At 42.3% G+C, this 23,618-nt stretch overlaps 1 protein-coding gene across 1 annotated transcript in view; it reads left to right on the top strand.

Moving 5' to 3' along the window:
• Positions 1-23,618, top strand: part of MSH3 (mutS homolog 3) — a 125,894-nt gene that overhangs the window by 67,416 nt on the left and 34,860 nt on the right. The window contains 3 exon segments of the mRNA XM_061478756.1: positions 15,066-15,253; positions 18,060-18,228; positions 22,834-22,898. Coding sequence (XP_061334740.1) covers positions 15,066-15,253; positions 18,060-18,228; positions 22,834-22,898 — 422 coding nt within the window.

The following is a 23,618-nucleotide window of genomic DNA, read 5'->3' as shown; positions in this document are numbered from 1 at the left end:
CCTTCATCTACTCCCACTACGGTCATTAGCAGATCCTTCCTGGCTCCCAAAACTTGGGCTGCAGTGAAAACCCGAACTCACCCGACCCACCCTCAGGATCGCTAGCGGCCGCTCTACCGGTCGGCGAGTCCCCTGCTTGCAAGCCCTACCTGCCAAGGGGAGCTACGCTGTGCGCCAGACGTCTCTGCGCGCCTTACCAGCAGCCCCGGGCCACGCGTACGCCTTACAGGCCCCCTAAGTTTCAAGCGTACCGTTTCTCCGCAGCCGGCACAGGTTGTTGTCTGTCCTCGCAGTGAGCGGACGAGGAGCGGAGCTCCTCCAGGCAAGCGGCCTGGGGCGCCTAGGATGTCCGCCCCTCAGCGGATCCTGCAGCCGAACAGAGACCTCCTGGCTGGCTCGCCAAATTGATGCGCAGATTGACTCCACAACTCGTTAAAGTTGTAAAGTAGGTATGCTTTTTATTCAGCGCTGAGATGCACGGGGATAATTCCTCAAAGTCATGCGTGCCTCAGTGTTGTTTCCCTCTACATTTATTCTCTAAAGTTACATATATTCATAAGGTTGCACAACACGCCTATACATATTCATATCCTATCCCCGCTTCGTATTATAATGAGCCAGAAGGTCCTCTGCGTCTGCGCAGTGCCCTCTCTGGTCATGGGCAGGGGTCTCAAGATGAAGTAAATGAGTCTTCCTCCTCTGGGTAGGGGTCTTCAAGATGAAGTAAATGAGTCTTCCTCTTCTTGCACTTTTCACCTTTTTAGTCTTCACGTGTGGCCTTAGAGTTTGGTCAGTGTCCCGGCCGTAAATCCTCTGCTTCCCCCCTTTATCAGTAGATTCAGGCGTCTGCTTATCAACAGGACCGGAGGTCTCTGTTCTGCTTAGCAGGCATTTACAACAGATCATACTTTTGTTTAAGCAAGCAAATTCCAGGACCAGGTATCTGCTTTCCTTATCAACAGGACTGGAGGTCTCTGTCCTGCTTAGCAGGCATTTACAACAGATGGACAAGCAAATTTCTCTACCCCCCTTGTATAACCCCCCTGTACAACCCCCCTGTACTACCTCCCTGTACATTGGTCAACCCTCTGTATCAACAGCACAAAGTTTTCGTCTCTCTGAAAATCTGAAACTCGGTTCTTGTGTAACTTTTAAAGCCCTAACATGTTGTGGTGCTAGGCACATGGAAAGACTTCATGTGTCAATGAATGGTTACAGCCGTGATGAAGTTTATGGAAAGAGGGAGTGTGCACCAACTTCCCCATCCTCTAAAATGTACCCTATCACAGAATCATAGGATGGTTTAGGTTGGAAAGGGCCTTAAGATCATTTGGTTCCAAACCCTTTGCCGTGGGTAGGGAAACCTCACACTAGACCATGTTGTCCAAGGCTCTGTCCAGCCTGCCTTTGAGCACTTCCAGAGATGGAGCATTTACCACTTCTTTGGGCAGCCTGTTCCAGTGCCTCACCACCCTCACAGTAAGGAGCTTTTTGTAAAGAAATGTTTGTAGGGATACATCTGTATTCCACAGCAACAACCTGGCAATCCTATCTTGTGCTTCCTTTTTTTTTTTTTCTTTTTTTTTTTTTTTTTAATAGTAGTCAGTATGTGTTTCTTCAGGTGTCCCTTCTGTTGTAGGACTGCTTACCCTTCTCAGTTCTAAAGCTGTCATTTAGGTGGAAACATTTAGAGATCCTCAGTTTTCATGTGATACTTGGAATGCGTGTTAACTATCCACTGTAGCATGAAGATATATGTAGTGAATCAGATGCTGGAAAGGAGTTGCAGGAGAGGAGGGTGCTCCCAGACGATCCTCAAGAAGAGTAAATGAGGGGAAAAAGATCCAAGCATCACTTTTCCTCTCATGAATTATCTTCTCTTGGTAAAAATCTAGTTTGTCATCCATTGCAGAATACTGTGAAGAGTCACTGAAGCACTGAATATTCCCTGAAGATCTCCTGGACTTTGAGGAGATGACAGCATCCCTGAAGGATGGGGTCTGTTTTGAATAAAGAATCAAAAGCAGTCTCGGGGAAACAGATTTTCAGTCTAGACAGACAGTGGATATGGAATCTGAAGAAAGGTCCCTGCAAAGCAGATACGTGTTCAAGAACATGGAATAACTGCTTTTCATGGCATTTTGATATTTTGTTTGGTTTGGTTGGTTGGTTTTTCCCCCCTCCCCCAGAATATCCAGTGAATTACTTCATTTCAGTTCCCACTATAGAAACCTTTACAGTTCTGTTAATTCCATATATCCGTCTCCCACATGCTCAAAAAGGAGGTTCACTGTAATTTCATTCCCATTAAGGGATCCAGAACTTCAAGTGCAATGCACTGATGGCTTAACTAAACAAATGTGCTTGTTAGTTCAGTGTCAACTGCAGGAAAAATAGGTGAATGTGGCAACTGTTTCATCCTTCAGGCCATTTAGACTCCAGTGACTTAAGTATTTGAGGAGGTATGTTTCATGAAGGCAGAACACTGAAGTGGACAGAGATAGCTGGGTTGTCTTAGTCATTCCCAACATCTTTCATTCAGATCAGCCACTGCAGAACTTTTTATTGTGCAAGGCACTTTGCACCAGTAACCTTTAAAGGAGACAGAAAAAAATGAAGGCAAAACAGTTCTCTTCTTTGGAACTGACTTATGGGAACTCTTCTGACAAATAACATCATTTTATATTTTCCTGGTTTGACTTTTGGGTTTTGTTTTTTTCTTTTAAAAGTCTGCTAATGCTTCTTATTTGGTAACATAATTCATATTGACAGTTGTTAAATGATCCTCAACAAGTTCCCATAGCCCCAAACCCAAACCACCAAACAGCATTGCTGATCTACCTCCAGGTATGAGCAGTGTAGAGTTAGAACAGCATTATTGTAGTGGCAATTAGGTGTTACCTTGGAGGTTGTATTACCAACTTCAAGTTTGTCCCAGAGTGAAAAAGGACTATGGGAATGAATAAAGATACAGGAACAAACTTACTGTTCTATGGAGAGTGGAATTAATACAAGGACTGGTTCTTAGTTTTTACAGCTCCAGCACCTGACATCTTGCCCAGCAGAAATGCTGTCAACAGCAGAATGGTCTCACCCTCCTCGATGGCAAGAGAAGGGTGGCTGGAGAGCAACTGTTTGAAGACTTCTTGGTAACATTCAAAAGCTGACTTCAAGAGGAAACAGAATTGCCAAGAGCTTTGTCTAGATAGGAGCAGATGCAAAACTAGATCTTCCTGGAAGGACACGTTGGTTCAGTGTTTTCCATAACCAATTCAGCTGTGCCCTCTAGGCCCTGGAGAGAGCCACCGAATTAAAGAACAAAATGTAGGCCACATGCGTTTCCTTTTGTGATCTGCATCTTAGGACAGTGGGAAATATGAATAGCAGGACCCTATTTTTGTGTCTCAGTCAGAGTGATTACTGCTTAGTCTTGTCTTGGAGTACACAGAAGGGCAATAGAGCAGTTGGAGATCTATGACTGAATAGGTCTAAAACCCAGTACAGAGTAAACATGTCATCAGTCATGTGTCCTACAGATCCATCCTGATGTTGCTTGCTGTTTTCATGCCTTGCTTCATGTTGTGTGTTTCAGAAGATAAATATTTATACAGCCTAGATCCCTAACTGTTTATCTTATTGGTACCTTTTGTGCAATAATTTTTATTTTCTTTTTTACTAAAGCTTAGTCACCAAAGTGAACAGGAATCATCACAACAAATAGTCATTGAATTTTAGAACAGATTAAAGTGAAGCTGTTTCACTGAACTCCTCTACAGGGTGTGAGGTCAAGAATCAAACCTTTCCTGGGTATGTAGGAAAGTGTCATTTCAGTTTGTTCTGCTTCTGACCTCTGCCATAGGCTCTCCCTTGTTTGCAGTTCCTCACAATTTCTTGCAGTTGAAAAAGCCTGTTCAGTTCTAAATCACTCTCTAAAACTTTGCTGCCCACTTAATCAGGGCTTCTTACCTGTGCAAAATAAAGCAGGTGGGCACTTGCTTACAAAGGAGGGTATTTGCTGCTTGGATGCTTCCAGGGATTTACCCTTGGTTTTCCAGTGAATACTTCACTGTTGTACTCAGACTCCTTGGTGAAGAAGGGTGCTGCCTAGATGATTGCTGAGTGTTTAAAATCTTTGCTATAAGCTTGTCATCTAGAATGGTGCTGAAAATGTGCCCTTCTCTGAAAGGTATGTTTAATACTTCATTGAAGATTGTGTTATTAAATCACAAGATTAGAGTAGATTCAGAGAAAAATGTTGTATTTCAAATTATTTTTTTTCTCTTACTAAATCAATTAAATCAATATCTGCTGTGTGTGCCCAGAAAATTACTGTTTGAATAGAATGTTTAAAATAAATTCTCCCCATAGCATGTTGTTGACTTCAGATAACATGTACCTTTTGTATTTTAATTTTTTTCTTCTATGAAAGCACATCAGGTGTATGCTATACTTTTAATCTTTTAAAGAATTTGCAACACAGATATTTTTAGACTTGCTGATTTGAGCAAGTTGTCCCCTGACAATTAACAGAAGTAATGTCATAACAAGGGGACAGAGTAACCTTAAAATTGAATTCCTCATTTTTTTCTAAAGCAAAACCACTATGCTCACTATATTAAAAATATGAAGGTAAGTACTACATTTTGTAATGAGTGATAAATGTATGCTGCATTTAAACTCACTTTTTTTAAAATTTAAAATGCTTTTAATTTGGAGTGGTCAATGGCTGTCAGCTGTGTGTCTCTGTGGCTCCCTACTAGGTCTGTAGAAGACAATTCCACTAATGCAAACAAAGCTAAATTGTTTTCAGCGTTGTTGAAAGTGTGTTAGAGCTGGCATACTGCTGTGATCTTTCATGCATTGTTTTTGATGGCAGTCCTACTATTTTCAGTACAGTTGGATAAACTGCTGGTTGAAAGTATTGTTTAGCATTGCTGTCAACTCCGAGGTTATTCTCCTTGTGCCAAAGAAACTGTAATAACTACCATTGATGGTATTTCAAAGTTAGACTTCAGAACTTGCATTGAATAAGCTTGAGAGAATCTTCCGTGAATGCAAGAATATTAATCCCACTTTATGCAAACCATTTTTACTTCATTTTAAAGCTTCTAATTTATAATAGTGTTATATGTATTATGTAAGGTTACTTAGGATTTAAGTGAAATCAGTCCCACTTTAATGGACCCCAGCTTTTCGGAAGTGTTCCGAGTTACATGTTTGCTTAGTAAATCATTTCTGCAGTGGAGCCATTACATTTTAGATGTGAAGTCCTGTGGTGTTACTAAAATCAAGCCAAGAGAAACAGTAACACTCTGAATAAGCACAAAAAGGGTATGTTCACCCTCTTTCTTGGGTATGCTGCGTTTAACAATATTGTTTGCAGTAAAGCATGCTGAATTTCTTGTTCTCTAAAGGTACTGTAGACCTTAGCTCACAGTAAAATCAGGTAGGTTTTAACTCATTATATGTGTGTTATGGTGTGTAAGCTTTCACAGTTGCCATGAGAAGCTTCAGCATGTTCATTAGACATCCTTTGAGAAATCTCATGATAACTTTCAGGGTTGTTTATGGCTTTGTACATGACCAAGGTTGGTTGTTCCCCCTCTCAAATTCTTTTATAGATGACACTTGCTTGAAATCTAGTTTCTTACCCCTGCTGAAGCCTCACCGTCACAAGCCTCACCACCCTTATTGAATAACATCTTAGAGAAGTTTTTATGTATTCTTAGAACTTTTTCTTTTTCCCACCTTCAGTAGGCATTGTGCTAATTAAATCCCTTTTTCATTCCTTTTTTTTAAAGAACAGTTAAAACAACCACCACCAGATGGTCAACAGGTGTATTTCTTACTGTCCATATTGTCTCGTTCTTCTTTTCTGGACATTGCTATGAATCAGGTAATGCTGTTTTTCAAGGACCAGTGTTGCAATTTAGTGTGGCATGGCTTCAGCCTTTGCCTCCTTGAGTTCATTTTGTAAGCAAGGGAAGTTTTGCAGAATTCTGTCCTTTTATCTACATCAGTGTTGATGATGATGATGATGTACTTGGTCGTACTGTATTTTACTCTACCAGTCCAAGCCTGGATTTATCATTTATTTTGTCTTTCAGACCTTTTGTTTGTGCTTGTCCTGGGTTCAGCAGTAGCAGTCATGTTTTTTTTCCTTTGTGGTAGCTGGTGCAGTGCTGTGTTTTGACTTCCAGCCTGAGAACAGTGTTGGTGAAGTCGATGTTTTCAGTTGTTGCTAAGTGATGTTTACCCTGACCAAGGACTTTGTGAGGCTCATGCTCTGCCAGGGAGGAGGGGAGGCCGGGAGGAAGCAGAGACGGGGCGCCTGACCCGGGCTAGCCAGGGAGGTATTCCATACCACAGCACGTCATGGCCGGGGTGGGGGGTGACTGGGAGTTACCCGGAAGGACACGGGCTTCCGGGTGGAACTCGTTTTCTTGGCCGGTGGTATCGTATTCTCTTCCCTTGCTATTTTCCCTTATCATTGTTGTAGTTGATAGTAGCGGTGGTGATTTGTGTACATTGGTTGCTGGACTGTTCTTGTCTCAACCCGTGGGAGTTGCACTTTTTCGATCCTCCTCCCCGTTCCTCCGGGAGCGGGGAAGGGGAGAACCCCGGTGGGGGGGGGACACGGACCTTGATTGTTGTCAGCTCGGCACCACTCACTGGGAGTGAGTGAACAAGTTACCTGACTGGGTTTAAACCACGACAGTTCTTTTGGCACCCAACGTGGGGCACGAGGGGTTGAGATAAGAACAGATCTGACTGGATTGATAGTCACTCGTCACAATGCTAATTTATTGACTCTCAAGGTTGTTCCTCTTGATCTCACAGTTTCAGTATATCGTATCTTACGTCCATCCGGTATTGGCTGTATTAGTGTTTTTCAAGTGTGGGGCTTGGGCTAAGGTTTTTGTCCCATAGTACTTTATGGTAATGACTTGTAATACAATAGAATCATTGATCATGAAACTGATCTGGCTTATGTTCCCAATGTGGTCACCACCTTTATACTTTGGGAGGTATATGATGGAGGTGCTTAGCAATTACACATCTTTTTTCTCCTTCTCAGGTGCCCAACCTGTGAAGCAGACATCCTTTTACCCTCCCAGTCGTCCCCCCAGACCATTTACATTTGAGAGTTTTGAATTTTTTGGATGGCATTTTAATGCTGTTGAGACTTGTTTGCTGATGGTGATGGGAATTACCATGCTAACACGCATACAGAGTGTGTTTTGCCCACTACTGATTTCAAGAGTTAAGCAGAGTCAGGTTTGGGTCTTGTCTGGGGTCAAACGACAATGTAGGAGGACCGAGAGATTTTTCCCTGAGGCTGGACCGCCATGAGTGGCAGGGTGTGTGGGCAAGTATCTAGGTCAGTGGGCCCCTCCAGTACTTTGGAATTTCACTACTGAACAACTGCAAAATCCAGAAGAATTAGTAAAACACTTAAATGAGGTGTGTGGTCATTCTGGCCATACCAGAGATGGACAAATCATGGCAACGTGCTGGGGCTTGGCCTATGCTTACAGGGCCTTGTTCAACACTATCCAGCACCTTCAAAAGGAAAAGAATGTCGGCGGATCTGAGGGCAAAGCAACAGTCGCTACTCAAACTTTGGCTGCAATGAACTGTGCAGCTACCCCAGTGGCAAGTACAGCAGCTGCTCAAACTTCAACTGCAACAGACAGCGCGGTTACCCCAGCTCCAAGCACAGCAGCTGCACCAACCCCAGCGACAAGTACAGTCGCTACGCAAACTTTGGCCTCAATGAACAGAGCAGCTACCCCAGTGGCAAGTACAGCAGCTGCTCAAACTTCAACTGCAACAGACAGTGTGGTTACCCCAGCTCCAAGCACAGCAGCTATACCACCCCCAGCAACAAGTACAGTTGCTACTCAAACCACAGTGATAATCACTGCAGCCAAACCAGAGGACCAATTCGTACCAATATCGGTTGCCCCTGTACACAAGAGAACAAGCAAAAAGGAGGCAAAAAGGGTGAAGCGAGATGAAGAACCAATGAATTCACCACCCGGTCCAGAATCTGATCAGGAGTCATCATCACATGACGAAGAAGAAGAAGAAGAGGTAACTTCTCGACCTCGGACCTCAACCGAGCTGCGGAATATGCGAAAAGATTTTACCCGTCAACCAGGGGAGCACATCATCACCTGGTTACTCCGATGCTGGGACAATGGGGCCGATGGTCACGAACTAGAAGGTACAGAAGCCAAGCAGCTGGGATCACTTGCTAGAGAAGGGGGAATTGACAAAGCAATTGCAAGAGAGAAAAAATCCCTCAGCCTTTGGAGGCGGCTCTTGGCAGCTGTAAAAGAAAGGTTTCCGTACAAGGACGATGTTACGAGTCGTTCGGCCAAGTGGACTGCTATAGACAAAGGCATCCAGTCTCTGAGGGAATCGGCCATCGTAGAGATGATCTATCACATCAAGCCAAATAACGGGGATACACCCATAGATCCAGATGAAGTTGAATGTACACGACCCATGTGGCGAAAGCTTACACGGAATGCACCGTCATCATATGCCCATTCATTGGCAACAGTAACCTGGAATGACATAGTACCACTAACAGTGGATGAAATGGTTCATAAACTCCGAGAGTTCGAAGACAACCTCACCCCTTCCATCATCTCAGCTGTGAAAAAACTGTCCCAGGACCTCGAACAATTGAGGGATGATCTATCTGATTTATCCAGCTCCTCACGTGTACCAACACACGTCTCAGCTATTAACAAAAGGTGTCCTATTGTTCAAGAGAGGAGATACAGGAGGTATACGCCACGGGGTACCCTGTGGTTTTACCTGCTGTATCACGGAGAAGACATGACAAAGTGGGATGGAAAACCTACTTCAGCTTTGGAGGAACGGGTGAGTGAACTGAAGAGGGGAGCAAGGGCCAAGACTGATCGTCCCATGAGAGCTACGGCTTCAGTCTCTGGTGAGCAGTTTCCCAGATGGAATGGAAGAGCTGATTTTACTCCAGCTCCTGTGATAACGAAGAATAATCCCTTTCACCACGACTTAAGTGTCCAACACGGTGACGACCATTAGAGGGGCCCTGCCTCCAGCCAGGTGGAGGTAGGGGACAATCGGATTTACTGGACTTTGTGGATCAGATGGCCTGGCACATCAGTCCCACAGAAGTATAAGGCTCTAGCAGATACCGGTGCACAGTGTACCCTGATGCCATCAAGCTGTCAAGGGGTGGAACCCATCTATATTTCTGGAGTAACAGGAGGATCCCAAGAGTTGACTGTGCTGGAGGCTGAAATCAGCCTGACTGGGAGGGAGTGGCAAAAGCACCCTATTGTGACTGGTCCAGAGGCTCCATGCATCCTCAGCATAGATTACCTCAAGAGAGGGTACTTCAAAGACCCAAAAGTGTACCGGTGGGCTTTTGGTATTGCTGCTTTGGAGACTGAGGAAATTGAGCAGCTGTCCACCTTGCCTGGTCTCTCAGAGGATCCCTCTGCTGTGGGGTTGCTGAAAGTTGAAGAACAACAAGTGCCAGTTGCGACCACAACAGTGCACCGGCGGCAATATCGCACCAACTGAGACTTCCTGATTCCCATCCATCAGCTGATCCGTAGACTGGAGAGTCAGGGGGTGATCAGCAGGACCCGCTCACCCTTTAATAGCCCCATATGGCCAGTGTGAAAGTCTAATGGAGAATGGAGACTAACAGTAGACTATCGTGGCCTGAATGAAGTCACACCACCATTGAGTGCTGCCGTACCGGACATGCTAGAACTTCAGTATGAACTAGAGTCAAAGGCAGCCAAGTGGTATGCCACGATTGATATTGCCAATGCATTTTTCTCCATTCCTTTGGCAGCAGAGTGCAGGCCACAGTTTGCTTTTACTTGGAGGGGTGTCCAGTTCACTTGGAACCGACTGCCCCAGGGGTGGAAACACAGCCCTACCATTTGCCACGGACTGATCCAGACTGCACTGGAACAGGGGCAAGCTCCAGAACACCTGCAATACATTGATGACATTATTGTGTGGGGCGATACAGCAGAAGAAGTCTTTGAGAAAGGGAGGAAAATAATCCAAATCCTGCTGAAAGCCGGTTTTGCCATAAAACGGAGTAAGGTCAAGGGACCTGCACAGGAGATTCAATTTTTGGGAATAAAATGGCAAGATGGACGTAGACAGATCCCCACAGATGTGATCAACAAGATAACAGCAATGTCTCCACCAACTAATAAGAAAGAAACACAAGCTTTCTTGGGTGCTGTGGGGTTCTGGAGAATGCACATCCCAAATTACAGTTCGATTGTAAGCCCTCTCTATCATGTGACCCGGAAGAAGAATGATTTTAAATGGGGCCCTGAACAACAACAAGCCTTTGAGCAAATTAAACGCGAGATAGTTCACGCAGTAGCCCTTGGACCAGTCCGGACTGGACCAGATGTAAAAAATGTACTGTATACTGCAGCTGGGGAGAACGGTCCTACCTGGAGCCTCTGGCAGAAAGCTCCAGGGGAGACTCGAGGTCGACCCCTCGGCTTTTGGAGTCGGGGATATAAAGGATCTGAGGCCAGCTATACCCCAACTGAGAAAGAGATACTGGCAGCCTATGAAGGGGTTCGAGCTGCTTCAGAAGTGTTTGGCACTGAAGCACAGCTCCTCCTGGCACCCCGGTTGCCCGTGCTGGGCTGGATGTTCAAAGGCAGGGTCTCCTCTACACATCATGCAACTGATGCTACATGGAGTAAATGGGCTGCAGTAATTACACAACGAACTCGAATAGGAAATCTCAGTCGTCCAGGCATTCTAGAAGTCATCATGGACTGGCCAGAGGGCAAAGATTTTGGAATGTCACCACAGGAGGAGGTGCTGCGTGCTGAAGAGGCCCCACCATATAATGAACTGTCAGAAAGTGAAAAGCAGTATGCCTTGTTCACTGATGGGTCCTGCCATATTGTGGGAAAGCATCGGAGATGGAAGGCAGCTGTATGGAGTCCTGGACGACAAGTTGCAGAAACTGCTGACGGAGAGGGTGAATCGAGTCAGTTTGCCGAGGTGAAAGCCATCCAGCTGGTCCTGGACATTGCTGAACGAGAAAAGTGGCCAGTACTTTATACTGACTCATGGATGGTGGCAAATGCCCTGTGGGGGTGGTTGAAGCAATGGAAGCAGAGCAACTGGCAACGCAGAGGTAAACCCATCTGGGCTGCTGCACTGTGGAAAGATATTGCTGCCCGGGTGCAGAACCTGGTGGTGAAGGTACGTCATGTAGATGCCCATGTACCCAAGAGTCGGGCCACTGAGGAACACCAGAACAACCAACAAGTGGATAAAGCGGCTAAGATTGAAGTGGCTCAGATGGACTTAGATTGGCAACATAAAGGTGAATTATTTTTGGCCCGGTGGGCCCATGACACTTCAGGCCATCAGGGCAGAGATGCAGCATATAGATGGGCCCGTGATCAAGGGGTGGACTTAACAATGGACACTATTGCCCAGGTTATTCATGAGTGTGAAACATGTGCTGCAATTAAACAAGCCAAGCAGTTAAAGCCTCTTTGGTATGGAGGACGATGGTTGAAGTATAAATATGGGGAGGCCTGGCAGATTGACTATATCACACTGCCACCAACCCGCCAAGGCAACCACCGGGTGGCTGGAAACATACGCTGTGCCCCATGCCACTGCCCGGAACACTATCCTGGGCCTTGAGAAACAGATTTTGTGGCAACACGGCACCCCAGAGAGAATTGAGTCAGACAATGGGACTCATTTCCGGAATAACCTTATAGATATTTGGGCCAAAGAGCATGGCATTGAGTGGGTATATCACATCCCCTACCATGCACCAGCCTCTGGGAAAATCGAACAGTACAATGGGCTGTTAAAAACTATACTGAGAGCGATGGGTGGGGGAACTTTCAAGCATTGGGATACACACTTACCAAAGGCCACCTGGTTGGTCAACACCAGAGGATCTGCCAACAGGGCCGGCCCAGCCCAGTCAGAACTTTTACATATTGTAGAGGGGGACAAAGTTCCCGTGGTGCATATGAAGAATTTGCTGGGGAAGACAGTCTGGGTTATTCCTGCTTCAGGTAAAGGCAAACCCACTCGTGGGATTGCTTTTGCTCAGGGACCTGGATATACTTGGTGGGTAATGCAGGAAGATGGGGAAGTCCGATGTATACCTCAAGGGGATTTGATTTTAGGGGAAAACAGCCAGTGAACTCAATTGTATGCTGTTGCCTGCTGTGTAATGCTTTTACAGCCCATCAACTAGATGTCTCCAGGTCACCAGCGACTGGCCCTGACTTCCCTCCAGCCATCATCCCAACAGAGAATGAACTTTGAACATCATGGACCGAATGGACTCGGCAGCATTATAGGGATTGGTCCATGCACTAAGAAAATGATCTTTTCCTCTTGGTCTCTATGTATATGGATGTATATATATGGGAGAGCGTTGGTGTATTGAAAATGTGGGATCTGAGCACGACGTGAATGGTATGGAATAAGGGGTGGATAATGTCCTGGGTTCAGCAGTAGCAGTCATGTTTTTTTTCCTTTGTGGTAGCTGGTGCAGTGCTGTGTTTTGACTTCCAGCCTGAGAACAGTGTTGGTGAAGTCGATGTTTTCAGTTGTTGCTAAGTGATGTTTACCCTGACCAAGGACTTTGTGAGGCTCATGCTCTGCCAGGGAGGAGGGGAGGCCGAGAGGAAGCAGAGACGGGGCGCCTGACCCGGGCTAGCCAGGGAGGTATTCCATACCACAGCACGTCATGGCCGGGGTGGGGGGTGACTGGGAGTTACCCGGAAGGACACGGGCTTCCGGGTGGAACTCGTTTTCTTGGCCGGTGGTATCGTATTCTCTTCCCTTGTTATTTTCCCTTATCATGGTTGTAGTTGATAGTAGCGGTGGTGATTTGTGTACATTGGTTGCTGGACTGTTCTTGTCTCAACCCGTGGGAGTTGCACTTTTTCGATCCTCCTCCCCATTCCTCCGGGAGCAGGGAAGGGGAGAACCCCGGTGGGGGGGGGACACGGACCTCGATTGTTGTCAGCTCGGCACCACTCACTGGGAGTGAGTGAACAAGTTACCTGACTGGGTTTAAACCACGACAGTGCTTTGACTTCAAATGCCATTGACAGATTTACTGCTTTATTATTTGTTTTGTGTTCTTGTCAGAGCTTTTGCAAGATAAAATTAGTAAGTTCCAGATTATCAGAAAGATGCTGATAAATTGCTGAGAGTGCAGGGGAGAGCCAAAGTTTTCATGAGGCTGAAAAATGGATTGTTTACGAAGAAAGATTAAAAGGCTATAGTATGGTTAAATTGATGATTTGGTTAAATTGAGGAGAACATAAGATTTAGAGGTACTTGTTAACACCCTGTTAACAGCAGAAAAGCAGATGAGATAGTGTGGTATAAAAGAGTAAAACTAGAGACTCTGGGATTAATTTGATGGAAGGGAAATTTAAGCTGTCTGATAAAACTTTTACATGATGATACTTACTGCTTTATGATTAATTTCTGAAAGGAAGTGGTAAGCACACAGCTTCTAAGAATATTACGGCCCAAGAGAAGACAAAAAGAAAACCCATGCAGAAAAATCCAGCAGTTACAGGGAAACCACCCAGTGGGTGTCTTATATCCCTAATTTACATGGATCTGAAACAAAGATGAACTTGGGTTTTCCAGAAACATTCAGAATGAAATCTCTTTGGTCTTCCAAACTGTCATGAAATACTCATGGTTAAATTACCCAGTCCCTTAGTGAAGTATCTACCAACCTTGCCTATTTGGTAGAGTTCTTTAGCTTACAGCCATGCTTCAGGAGAGTATGTAGCAGATACTGGCTTTATGATAACTTCAGTAACATTTAATTACTCCTGTGACTGAATGCATATTAAATGGCCAGGAATGATTTTTTATTTTATTGTATTTTTTAATTTTCGTTTAATACAGTCTTTATGATAGAGCAAATCAGTGAACTTGTCAATTAAACTTAAAAATTACTTTCTTTCTAGCTTTATTGTTGTCAGTCTCTTACAGTTTCCAGTAGTTTTCTACTACTTCCGTAGTCGATTGCCAAGGCTGCAGGTCTAGATGTATCTTTATTCTGAGTTTATACACCATGGGGGACGCTCTTCCATTGCTGGTCACAGCAGTGACATTATTTAATGAGAAGAGGGCCAAGGCTGTAAGTGGAGTGTACATTAATTTATTGTTTATGGTTTTCAGAAGATTGAATTTATATGGTGTTCGTGTTGTGAAGGCATTACAGAACAAACTTATTTTAGGGTTATGTATGTGGGGAAGGAGGCAAAGTGTTCCTTTAGAGCTCAGCATTTTTGTTAATACTTGCTTCTGGGTACATAAGTTATTTGGAAGAAATAAACACAGTATAACAGATGAGAGAATTGTTTTAGTTCTTGCATATGGCTGTGGGAAGGAAAGAGAATGAAAAATTTACCTCTGGGGAGAGATTTTGAAAGAGAAGGGGTGGCAAAATAAAAATGCAGGAGTGTTTTATGAAATAGTGATTCATGGAAGCCTGCATGTTCTGCAGTTAATGTTGTACTGATTACCAGAAAACACTGACCAGAAATTGAGTATTAGGCTGTTTGTTGCCTAGGTAGGAGAGAAAACATAATGTAGGAAGAGAAGGATGTGGCATACAAAGATTTTCATAGTAGAAGCATTCAGTTTGTCCTACTCCCTTCCTTGCATTCGCAGGTGAGGAAAACAAACTGTTTTTTTCTGTATTGTCAGTGCACTGAAGAAGGAATATCTGATCTACACGTCAGTAAAATACGTTTTATATGTTTCTATCCAGCAACAGGAGTAACGGAGATCAGGTCCCAACTAACAATAGTGGTTGAAATAGTAGTATGCTTTATTAACCTTGTGAATGTGGTAAGACTATGCAGCTGTGTTAGAAATAGTCCATACATTTTTGTTGTATTTTGTATTATTTTCAAAAGAGCATAAAAGTTCATAGAGTTTAAGGAAAATATAATAATACACCATAATGATTTAGATATTGCTTCCCTTCTCAGTGCTCAACCCAAGAGTTCTTCTTGATAGTCAGCACTCTGTCTCGCCTGGACTTGGAGATTCAAGCTCTTGTTCCAGTCATACATTCTTACGTGAAAACTCCTCTATTACAAAATGCACTGTTGGAAATCCCAGAACTTCTCTCCCCAGTAAAACATTATTTAAAGATCCTTAATGAAGAAGCAGCCAAGTAAGTAGAGAAAATACATGAATCTTCAGTGCTTCATAGACTTTCTAGAGTAAATGTATTCAATTTTGAGGGTTACACATCTGGTTTTAATATACCTTAGTTTTATATTTTTTGTTTTATGTACAGGTTACTTTGTTAAAGCAGAGGTTGTTTTCTACAGCTTATATTCTTTTTTTCAAGTTAAACTATGAGAGAAAGTAGTTTGTTTAGTGGGTGTTTGCCTCAGGCTGCATAATTTTTTTAAAGTTTTTCAGCTTTTTCGGGTAGTGAATTTAGAGCAAAATATGTTTTGCTCATGTTAATTTGTTTAACAACTTTTAAAATATTTTTTTTTTTTAATAGAGAAGCTTTTTTTTTTGTGGAGAGACATGACCTTTAGCAGAGTGGCGGCTCTGCTGTTAGGAATAAGCCTTTGACCTTTTTTGTGAAAATTCATCAAAGCTTTGAGTGTCCTCCCTCCATTTCTAAAAATCTCTTTGCATGGTCACTAATGACAGAGAAAATACATTTAATAGTTTTATAGATAGATCTTCCTGAACTTCCATGCTGTAAGCAAGTTTCATTTAACTTTTAACATGATGATCGAAGACTGATTAGATATTAGTGAGATTAATTATTAATGAGATCTAATTGACTGTGGTATACGTGAAGGTTCTTTGAAAAATGTGGTCTATAGTTTAATATGTTGTTATATTGAGGCAGTATAGTCGTGATGTTTTATTTTCAAAACAGACTAAAACTTCCATTCTATTTATAAAATCTTTATCTTTCTCTTAAACTGAGATTTAAAATTAAGAAATTTAAGAACTTAAGAGTGCTTAGACCTTATTTTGTTTGCTTCAGAATTAGAGACAGATGCAAGGTGTGTAAATTTAGAATTGGAGAAGGCTAGAAGTATTTGCTACACCTGTTGGACAGGTGGGATTATGAGATTTCTACTGATGAATGTGATCCAATTATAGTTGTGGCAGGTTATGACAAAACAGAGTGTATCTTAATTATACCAGAATAGATAGGTGTAAAATATGCTTCCTTTTTTTTTTTTGTTACTGTATAGATAATGGCTTGAACAGTATACAAAAATAAGATACAGTAGTATTAGTAGAAGGTGTCATCAGAGATCTGCAGAAGTTATACATTTTATTTGCATTTATTCAAAATGACTAAAAGACCCCACCTTTTGGCCTGAATATATTTAAAACTTGTGTGGCAGTATTATTTGGACTCAAACCCCTTTCTTTCTTTGAAATCATGGTGACTACTTACACAATCGTGCACTCGTATGTATACTGCATCATGTGTTAATTTTATTATGTGGTGTGGGTAAAATACTGTAGTGGCATTCACAAGCATCCTTGTGATCCAGGGTTTTTTTTTAGGGGGTGTTTGAGATTTTGAGTTTGTGGTTTTGGGTTGGTTTTTTTTTTTTTTAAACTGTCAACTTTTATATTTTTGGTAGGCATCACACAGCAGTGACTGTCTTCACAATCATCTGCTGGCTACTAGCAGTCTTCTTTTTTTTACTGCATTCCCATGGAAACAGATCTAATTAGCACAAAATTGTTTCTAAAAATTAATACTGTATTTTAAAATGACATTTTTACTGTCATTTTATGCAATAACTATATCCATGTAATGCAAAAATCAAAGCACAGCTTAGTGTTACCTGTCTGGTCACTGGTTTGTGACCAGCTGTAGTTTCATTCACAGGCAAAGGGGTATTGAAGCGGGTCGACTATTAGACTTTTTATTGCTTCCATGTTTTATTACTTTCAGTTTGCTAATTACTTGCTCTCCAAATACTAGATTTCAGGGTAATTATGCAATTAGCTTGTACGGTTTTGTATTTGCTTTCAAATACAAATGTGTTTCCAGTTAACTTAGGGCTGATTTCACTACTTTGTTTGCCTGCTACTTATTAAGATAAGTTAAATTTTTGTTATTTTTGATGACAACCATATTTTTAATAGCTTTTCCAGCTTCCCCGTTTTAAACATTTGAATGGCATTGTGCGTTTGGGTTTCAATCCTGAGCTGAGATAGTGCAGCCAAAACAATTCTGTCATTTTCTGACACTGAGACTAGAAGAAGGGTCTTTGTTTTGCCTGTATTAAAAATGCTCTGGTTAATCTTTCCTTGAGAAAAGAAGGAAGCTGCTCTGAGAAACTCCTGATGATATTCTGCTTTGATGAAGGCCTATTGGGAGGCACTTCTCAATCCACATGAAAATCTGTCAATTTGGCTAAATTCTTAATACATTTAAAATCTGTGTTCAGAAATTATCTAAATCTTTGCATTTAATCATGATAAAGATGTTGTCAGCACTCGGAGTGCACGAGGTTGGTACAGCAGTTCCATTCCAGAATTAGGGTTGAGGCAGAAAGGAATGCTTTTTCTTGTGCTTCCTTTTCTTGCTCTACTCAACTGAGGGAGAACAAACAGAAATCTGTAGAATGCACATCCAGAAACGGCAAGAAACCTGAGTCAGCAATACAAGAATGAGCATGAAGTGATACAGTAGAAAGAAACAGGAACAGATTGGGTTTGAACCATTTGGGGGGTTATCTTGGTGCAGCTTCTTAGAGTTCATATATGAAGTTCCTTTCTATTTATGTAGTGTGTATTACAGCTTTTGGTAAATGTGCTGTATCATGACCTAGTAGCAGAAATGCTGTGTTTAGAGATGAATAAAAAGGTAGTGTTAAAACAGATGAAAATTAACAAATAAAAGTATGGACACAACCCATAGAATTAGAAAACTTATCTTTGGTTTTACCATTATTTTATCTTATGCTTCTTATGGATAGGACTGGAGATAAAACCCAATTGTTCAAGGACCTTACAGACTTCCCTGTCATCAGAAAGAAAAAAGAGGAGATTATGGGTGTGCTTTCTAAAATCCAACTGCATCTGCTGGACATTCGTAAACAGATCAAGAACCCTTCTGCAGAATACGTTACAGTTTCTGGTCAAGAGGTAATATGGTATCTATTATGTATGGCAGTACCCTTGCTTGTCTGAAAAACAGCTTAAAAGTTAGACTTAACTAGAACTCTCTTCATTTCATATGATACTCAGTGAGGTCATATACTTTAAAAACCATGATTTTTTGTACAACTTCAAAGTACAGTTTTGTGACACTGTCACTTTTTTAAGTGAATTACTTTAGTGATTCAGATAATAAAACCAGATTATTTCAGTTGAGTTTGGTTCAGTAATGTTTTGCTTTTTCATATATGTAGACAAGCTTGCATGCTTCCAGGGTTATTTATGTGGCTAGTAAGTGCTGAAATATTCTCAGAGAACCAAAAAGCACAGCATTAGGTAGATTTGAAGAATGGTAAAATGAGTTGTAATTACTGATTAAAGCTGTAATTTGAAAGATGGGGGAGAAGAGAAACAGTATTAAAGAATGATACATTCTTTTTACTTTTAGTTCTTAGAAATAGGAGTTGCGGAACAGAGCTTTTGTTTGCCAGATGCTGTGTAAGTGTGGGCAGGCCATGCTCCAGCCAGCCGAGAAGTTCAGTGCAAAAAAATGAGAGATGGCAGATGCTGTCACATTGGTGGGGCAGCTGAAAGGAGCAGTGAGGTAGCACTGTTCAGTTTTGGCCTTTGGCAGCTTAGACTAGGAAGACTGGGGAAAATGCCACAGGAAACTGAGAAAAGAAAGGAGTTAGGGAACTAGGAGTTAGGAACAAAAGCTGGGAATAAAAGAGTAAAGATAAGGAGGGAAAGTGCTGGAAGCAGCCCATTGTCACACTGGGGGCCTAGGAAGGTGGGAAAGACCCAAGAGAAACATCATGCTACTGATAGGCAATGGTGAAGGTGAGAGAGATAGTCAGAAGGAATGGATTAAAGATAGCAGCATTTGATGAACACCTTAGGTGGGTATTGGCCTTCTATGATGGGGCTATGGAACTGATGGACAGGGGCTGAGCAATTGATGTCATATACTTGGACTTGTGCAAAGCGTTTGACGCTGTCCCACATGACATCCTTGTCTCTAAATTGGAGAGGCATCGATTTGATAGGTAAACCACTCAGTGGATAAAGAACTGGCTGGATGGCTGCGCGCAAAGAGTTGTGGTCAACAGCTCAGTGTCCAACTGGAGACCAGTAACGAGTGGTGTCCCTCAGGGATCAGTGTCGGGATCGGTCTTGTTTAACATCTTTGTTGGTGACATGGACAGTGGGATTGAGTGCGCCCTCACCAAGCTTGCCAATGACACCAAGCAGTGTGGTTCGGTTGATAGGCTGGAGGGAAGGGATGCCATCCAGAGCGACCTTGACATGCTTGTGAGGTGGTCTGATGCCAACCTTATGAAGTTTAACCATGCCAAGTGCAAGGTTGAGGCAGTCCCAGGCACAGCTACAGGTTGAGCAGAGAAGTGATTCAGAGCAGCCCTACTGAGAAGGACTTGGGGGTGTTGGTCGATAAGAAGCTTAACATGAACCGGCTTCAGTGTGTGCTCGCAACCCAGAAAGCCCAACGTATCCTGGGCTGCATCAAGAGGAGCGTGACCAGCAGGTCGAAGGAGGTGATCATGCCCCTCTACTCTTTCTCTCCTGGGACCTCACTTGGAGTATTGTGTACAATTCTGGTGTCCTTAACATAAAAAGGACATGGGACTGTTGGAACAAGTCCAGGGAAGGGCCACGAGGATGATCAGGAGACTGAAACACCTCCTGTATGAAGATAGGCTGAGAAAGTTGGGCCTGTTCAGCCTGGAGAAGAGAAGCCTATGTGGAGACCTCATAGCAGCCTTCCAGTATCTGAAAGGGTCTTTAGGGATGCTGGAAAGGGACTCTTCATTAGGGACGGTAGTGGTAGGACGAGGGGTAATGGGTTAAAACTTAAACAAGGGATGTTTAGGTTGGATATAAGGAGGAATTTCTTTACTCTAAGGGTGGTGAGGCACTGGAATGGGTTGCCCAGGGCAGTTGTGAATGCTCCATCCCTGGCAGTGTTCAAGGCCAGGTTGGACAGAGTCTTGGGTGACATTGTTTAGTGTGAGGTGTCCTTGCCCATGGCAGGGGGTTGGAACTAGATGATCTTAAGGTGCTTTCCAACCCTAACTGTTCTATGATTGTACGATTTTTGAGGGTGAAGCTGGGAAGAGGAAGCAAGTGTAGGTAAAGCTCTGGGTAGGCTATTAGCATGGATGCTGACGTCCAAAAGCAGAAATTTGGAAGAGTGTGTTTTGAGTATTGTGTGAGGAAGGGAAGGGACAGGATCTGAGAGGTTTGTCTCAGAGAGGCTGCATTAAGAGGTGGGTGATGGCACGTGTGTGAAGAAAGGAGAAGAGAGTACTTGATCAACGAGAGAAGAGCATCTGATGAAGTAGACAGATACGAGCTGACCAGGAGGGTTTGAGAAACAACCAGGCACTATGCACATGTTCGTGAGAGGAGAGCTTTGTAACGGGACAGCTCAGAAACCATTGCAGACAGGGTGCCATGTCTTTGATGTATTCATGAAAGGAGCTGCAGAGCTTAGGGGTAGTTGTTACTTAATTACATCTGGTATGGGTGTTTCGGAGACATCAAATAAAGCAGTAGAGGAAGATGGTTGTGAGGAAAGGAAGGATACTAAAGGAATGGAAGTAATGGAAAGGGGATTGTATGGGAGTTCCAGAGCAGTTTCCTTGAGTTACGCTCTCTTTCAGTTCTGTATGGTATATTCTTATGTTCTTGTAGCAGTCTGATAGATGTAGTATTCAAACGCTTCCTCACATCAGACTTGGGCAGAAAGCAGGTTTATGATTTGCTAGTTCTGGAAGCTGGAGAAGCTGCCAGGAAACTGTTTTATGCATTCCCCTACTCTGAACAGCTGTTCAAGGTACAGGCCTTTTTGGAGAAGAAAAAATAATTGAACTATTTTTTCCTTAATATGTGCCCCCAAAACCATGATTGTGAACACATGGTTAGATTTTCAGAGTCAGCCCAGTTTGTTAACTTACATTTGTTAAATTCCTTTTGGAGTTCTGATGAAGATCTAGCTGATGCATACCTTTTCCAAAACACGAGGTTACACCCCATCTATCCTATCATTTGTTTCCAGACCTGTAATGTAATTCATAGTGTGCACTGACTAGGACAGAAAGCAGTCTGGATAGCAATAGCATTGCTATTCATTTCAGGCAGGATTTAGAGAGAATTTGCTGTATTTGGCAAATAGTGATTTCTTGTATTGCATAAGCAGTGCTTTGGTCCCATTTATTTATTACTGCAATTATTTATCTAATAGGGCTAAGAATGAAAACAAATGCTTTTGTTGTTTTGAAGAAGATTGCAAACTCTGCTTGTTTCTCACTAGCTACACAAACAGGCCAGGCGACTGAACTGGCTGTGTTAATTCAGACTGTTTTTAGGCATCCAGCACAGACACAATTGTCACACTATTTTGTGTCTTCCTTTCCTAAACAATGGATATTTATTTGAGATGAACTTCAGAAAAAGCTGTACGGGACATCAGCAACACCACTAGTGGCAGCAGCAGTTGTCTCATGTTTGGATCTTTGCAGATCTCTGCTTTTGCCCATTTTCAGTCTTTTTATCTCACATGTATTATGCAATTTCATGGTTTCTACATTACCAAATATGTTAAAAGTGTCTTATATGAATTAAAAAATAGTTCACTATGTCGTTGCTGGAGTCTTGTGCTCACATTAGAATTCTCCTTCTTGTTTGTACTTGAGGGTGATTCCTGGCTGCTCTGGTGAGGTGGGGAAGTTTTTATCTAAAACATACCAAATGTAATGGAAAAGCTTTGTCAACTTTTCTGTGAAGGTGGTCAGATTCTGAGTTAATCTAATCTCTGGTAGAAATGTGGTTTCCAGTTGAAATTTTTCATTTGAGAATGCCTCAATTCTTTGATATCAGGACCTCAGGCTAGTGTTATAAAGATAACGGACATGAATCATACAAAATACTGCAATAAACACATCATATAAATTACACTGCAATGAGCCTCTTACTACTACTGCTGGTTTTCCATGTTCCTTCACTTTCTGACCCCAAGTTCATACAAACTTGATGAAAGGTACTATTGATGCAGTGCTAGCATTTGAGAGTTTGAGCTCCTGTCTGTGAAATGTTGTAGGTGGCTGTGGCTCAGCAGAATCACTGATCCTGAGGCAGGAGGACACATCTCTCTGATAAGGAGTAGCTTTATCAGGTGATCTATAGCATAGAGTCAGTGTAAATGCTAAATTCTCTACAAGCCCCAGTCAGGATCAGGTAAGTAAAACTTACCTACTAGCTTTAGTATGGCTTTGGCTTAGTAAGAGGAAGGTGAGGAGAGCGTGTTTGTGGGTTTGAATAGAAGGGCAGAGATGGGGCAGCAACATGGTAGGGCTCAAGAACAGGATAGGAGTTGCTTGTTTGTCAGAAAATATTTATGCCATAACCCTCACTTGTGGGGCAAAAAAGAACATTAGCTTCTGATCTGCTCAGTCAGTGTAGGCTGATTATGGTTTTCTTCTGATGCATGCAGATTTCTTGATGCATGATGATTATGGTTCTGTAATCTTTCTTAACATCCCATGATGTGTAACATTATATTTCTGTTTATTTTAGTTCACGGTAGAAGTCAAGAATTCCCATAAATCATTTGTGCCATCTGACTGGGTTATGGTTAGTAGGTATGTAAAATCTCTTTGAAGTTTGTTCTATTTTTATATTAAAAGAGTGATATTTTAGTATTACAGTTAATTACATACACATTCTCATTGCTCCATGTGTTTGTGGTTTTGGCTTCATTTTTCATTTGAAAACCAACCAACCAAAATTATTATATTAATTTATTGCCATAGTCAGTTTTGCTTAAACACAAACAAAACCAAACTGAAAAAACAGAGTTCTTAAAATGTTTGTTTTTACATGGTATATCCTTAGTGCACTATGTTACTTGCTTAGTCTTTCATATACTGTATATGTATATGAAAGTACGTACACTGGTGTCCAAATTTATGGTCTGAATTCAGTTTTGTCTGTAGCTTGTACATGCAAATCTTTCATAAAATTTTGATCTTACTTTATTCAGAAAGGTGAAGGTAGCTGTGCAAATACCTGTGCATCTCAGTATAGCTATTGCATTTAAAATGTCATTTCACTTATTCATACAGGCAAGGTTTGCTTGCTGTGGTACTTCACGTTGTGTAATCATGATTTTAAATAGCTTTGGATACCTTTCCCAGTAGATGAAACAAAGATAAGTTGAATGATGTAGTTGTTTTTTTTTCTTTTCGGTCATTTGTTTTATTATTCAAACAGGGGGAATACTGTAATATTACATTTTGTAGAGTCCATGGATGTGTAGAGTCCAGTGCTGTAGTGTGTGGAGTCCAATATTATAGTGTGTA

The sequence above is a fragment of the Pezoporus flaviventris genome, unplaced genomic scaffold (genome assembly GCF_033815535.1).
Source record: "Pezoporus flaviventris isolate CSIRO_AGI_PZ_B2104156 unplaced genomic scaffold, CSIRO_AGI_Pfla_v1 ptg000131l, whole genome shotgun sequence".
NCBI lineage: Eukaryota > Metazoa > Chordata > Aves > Psittaciformes > Psittacidae > Pezoporus > Pezoporus flaviventris.
This window is presented reverse-complemented; position numbering and strand designations above follow the sequence as displayed.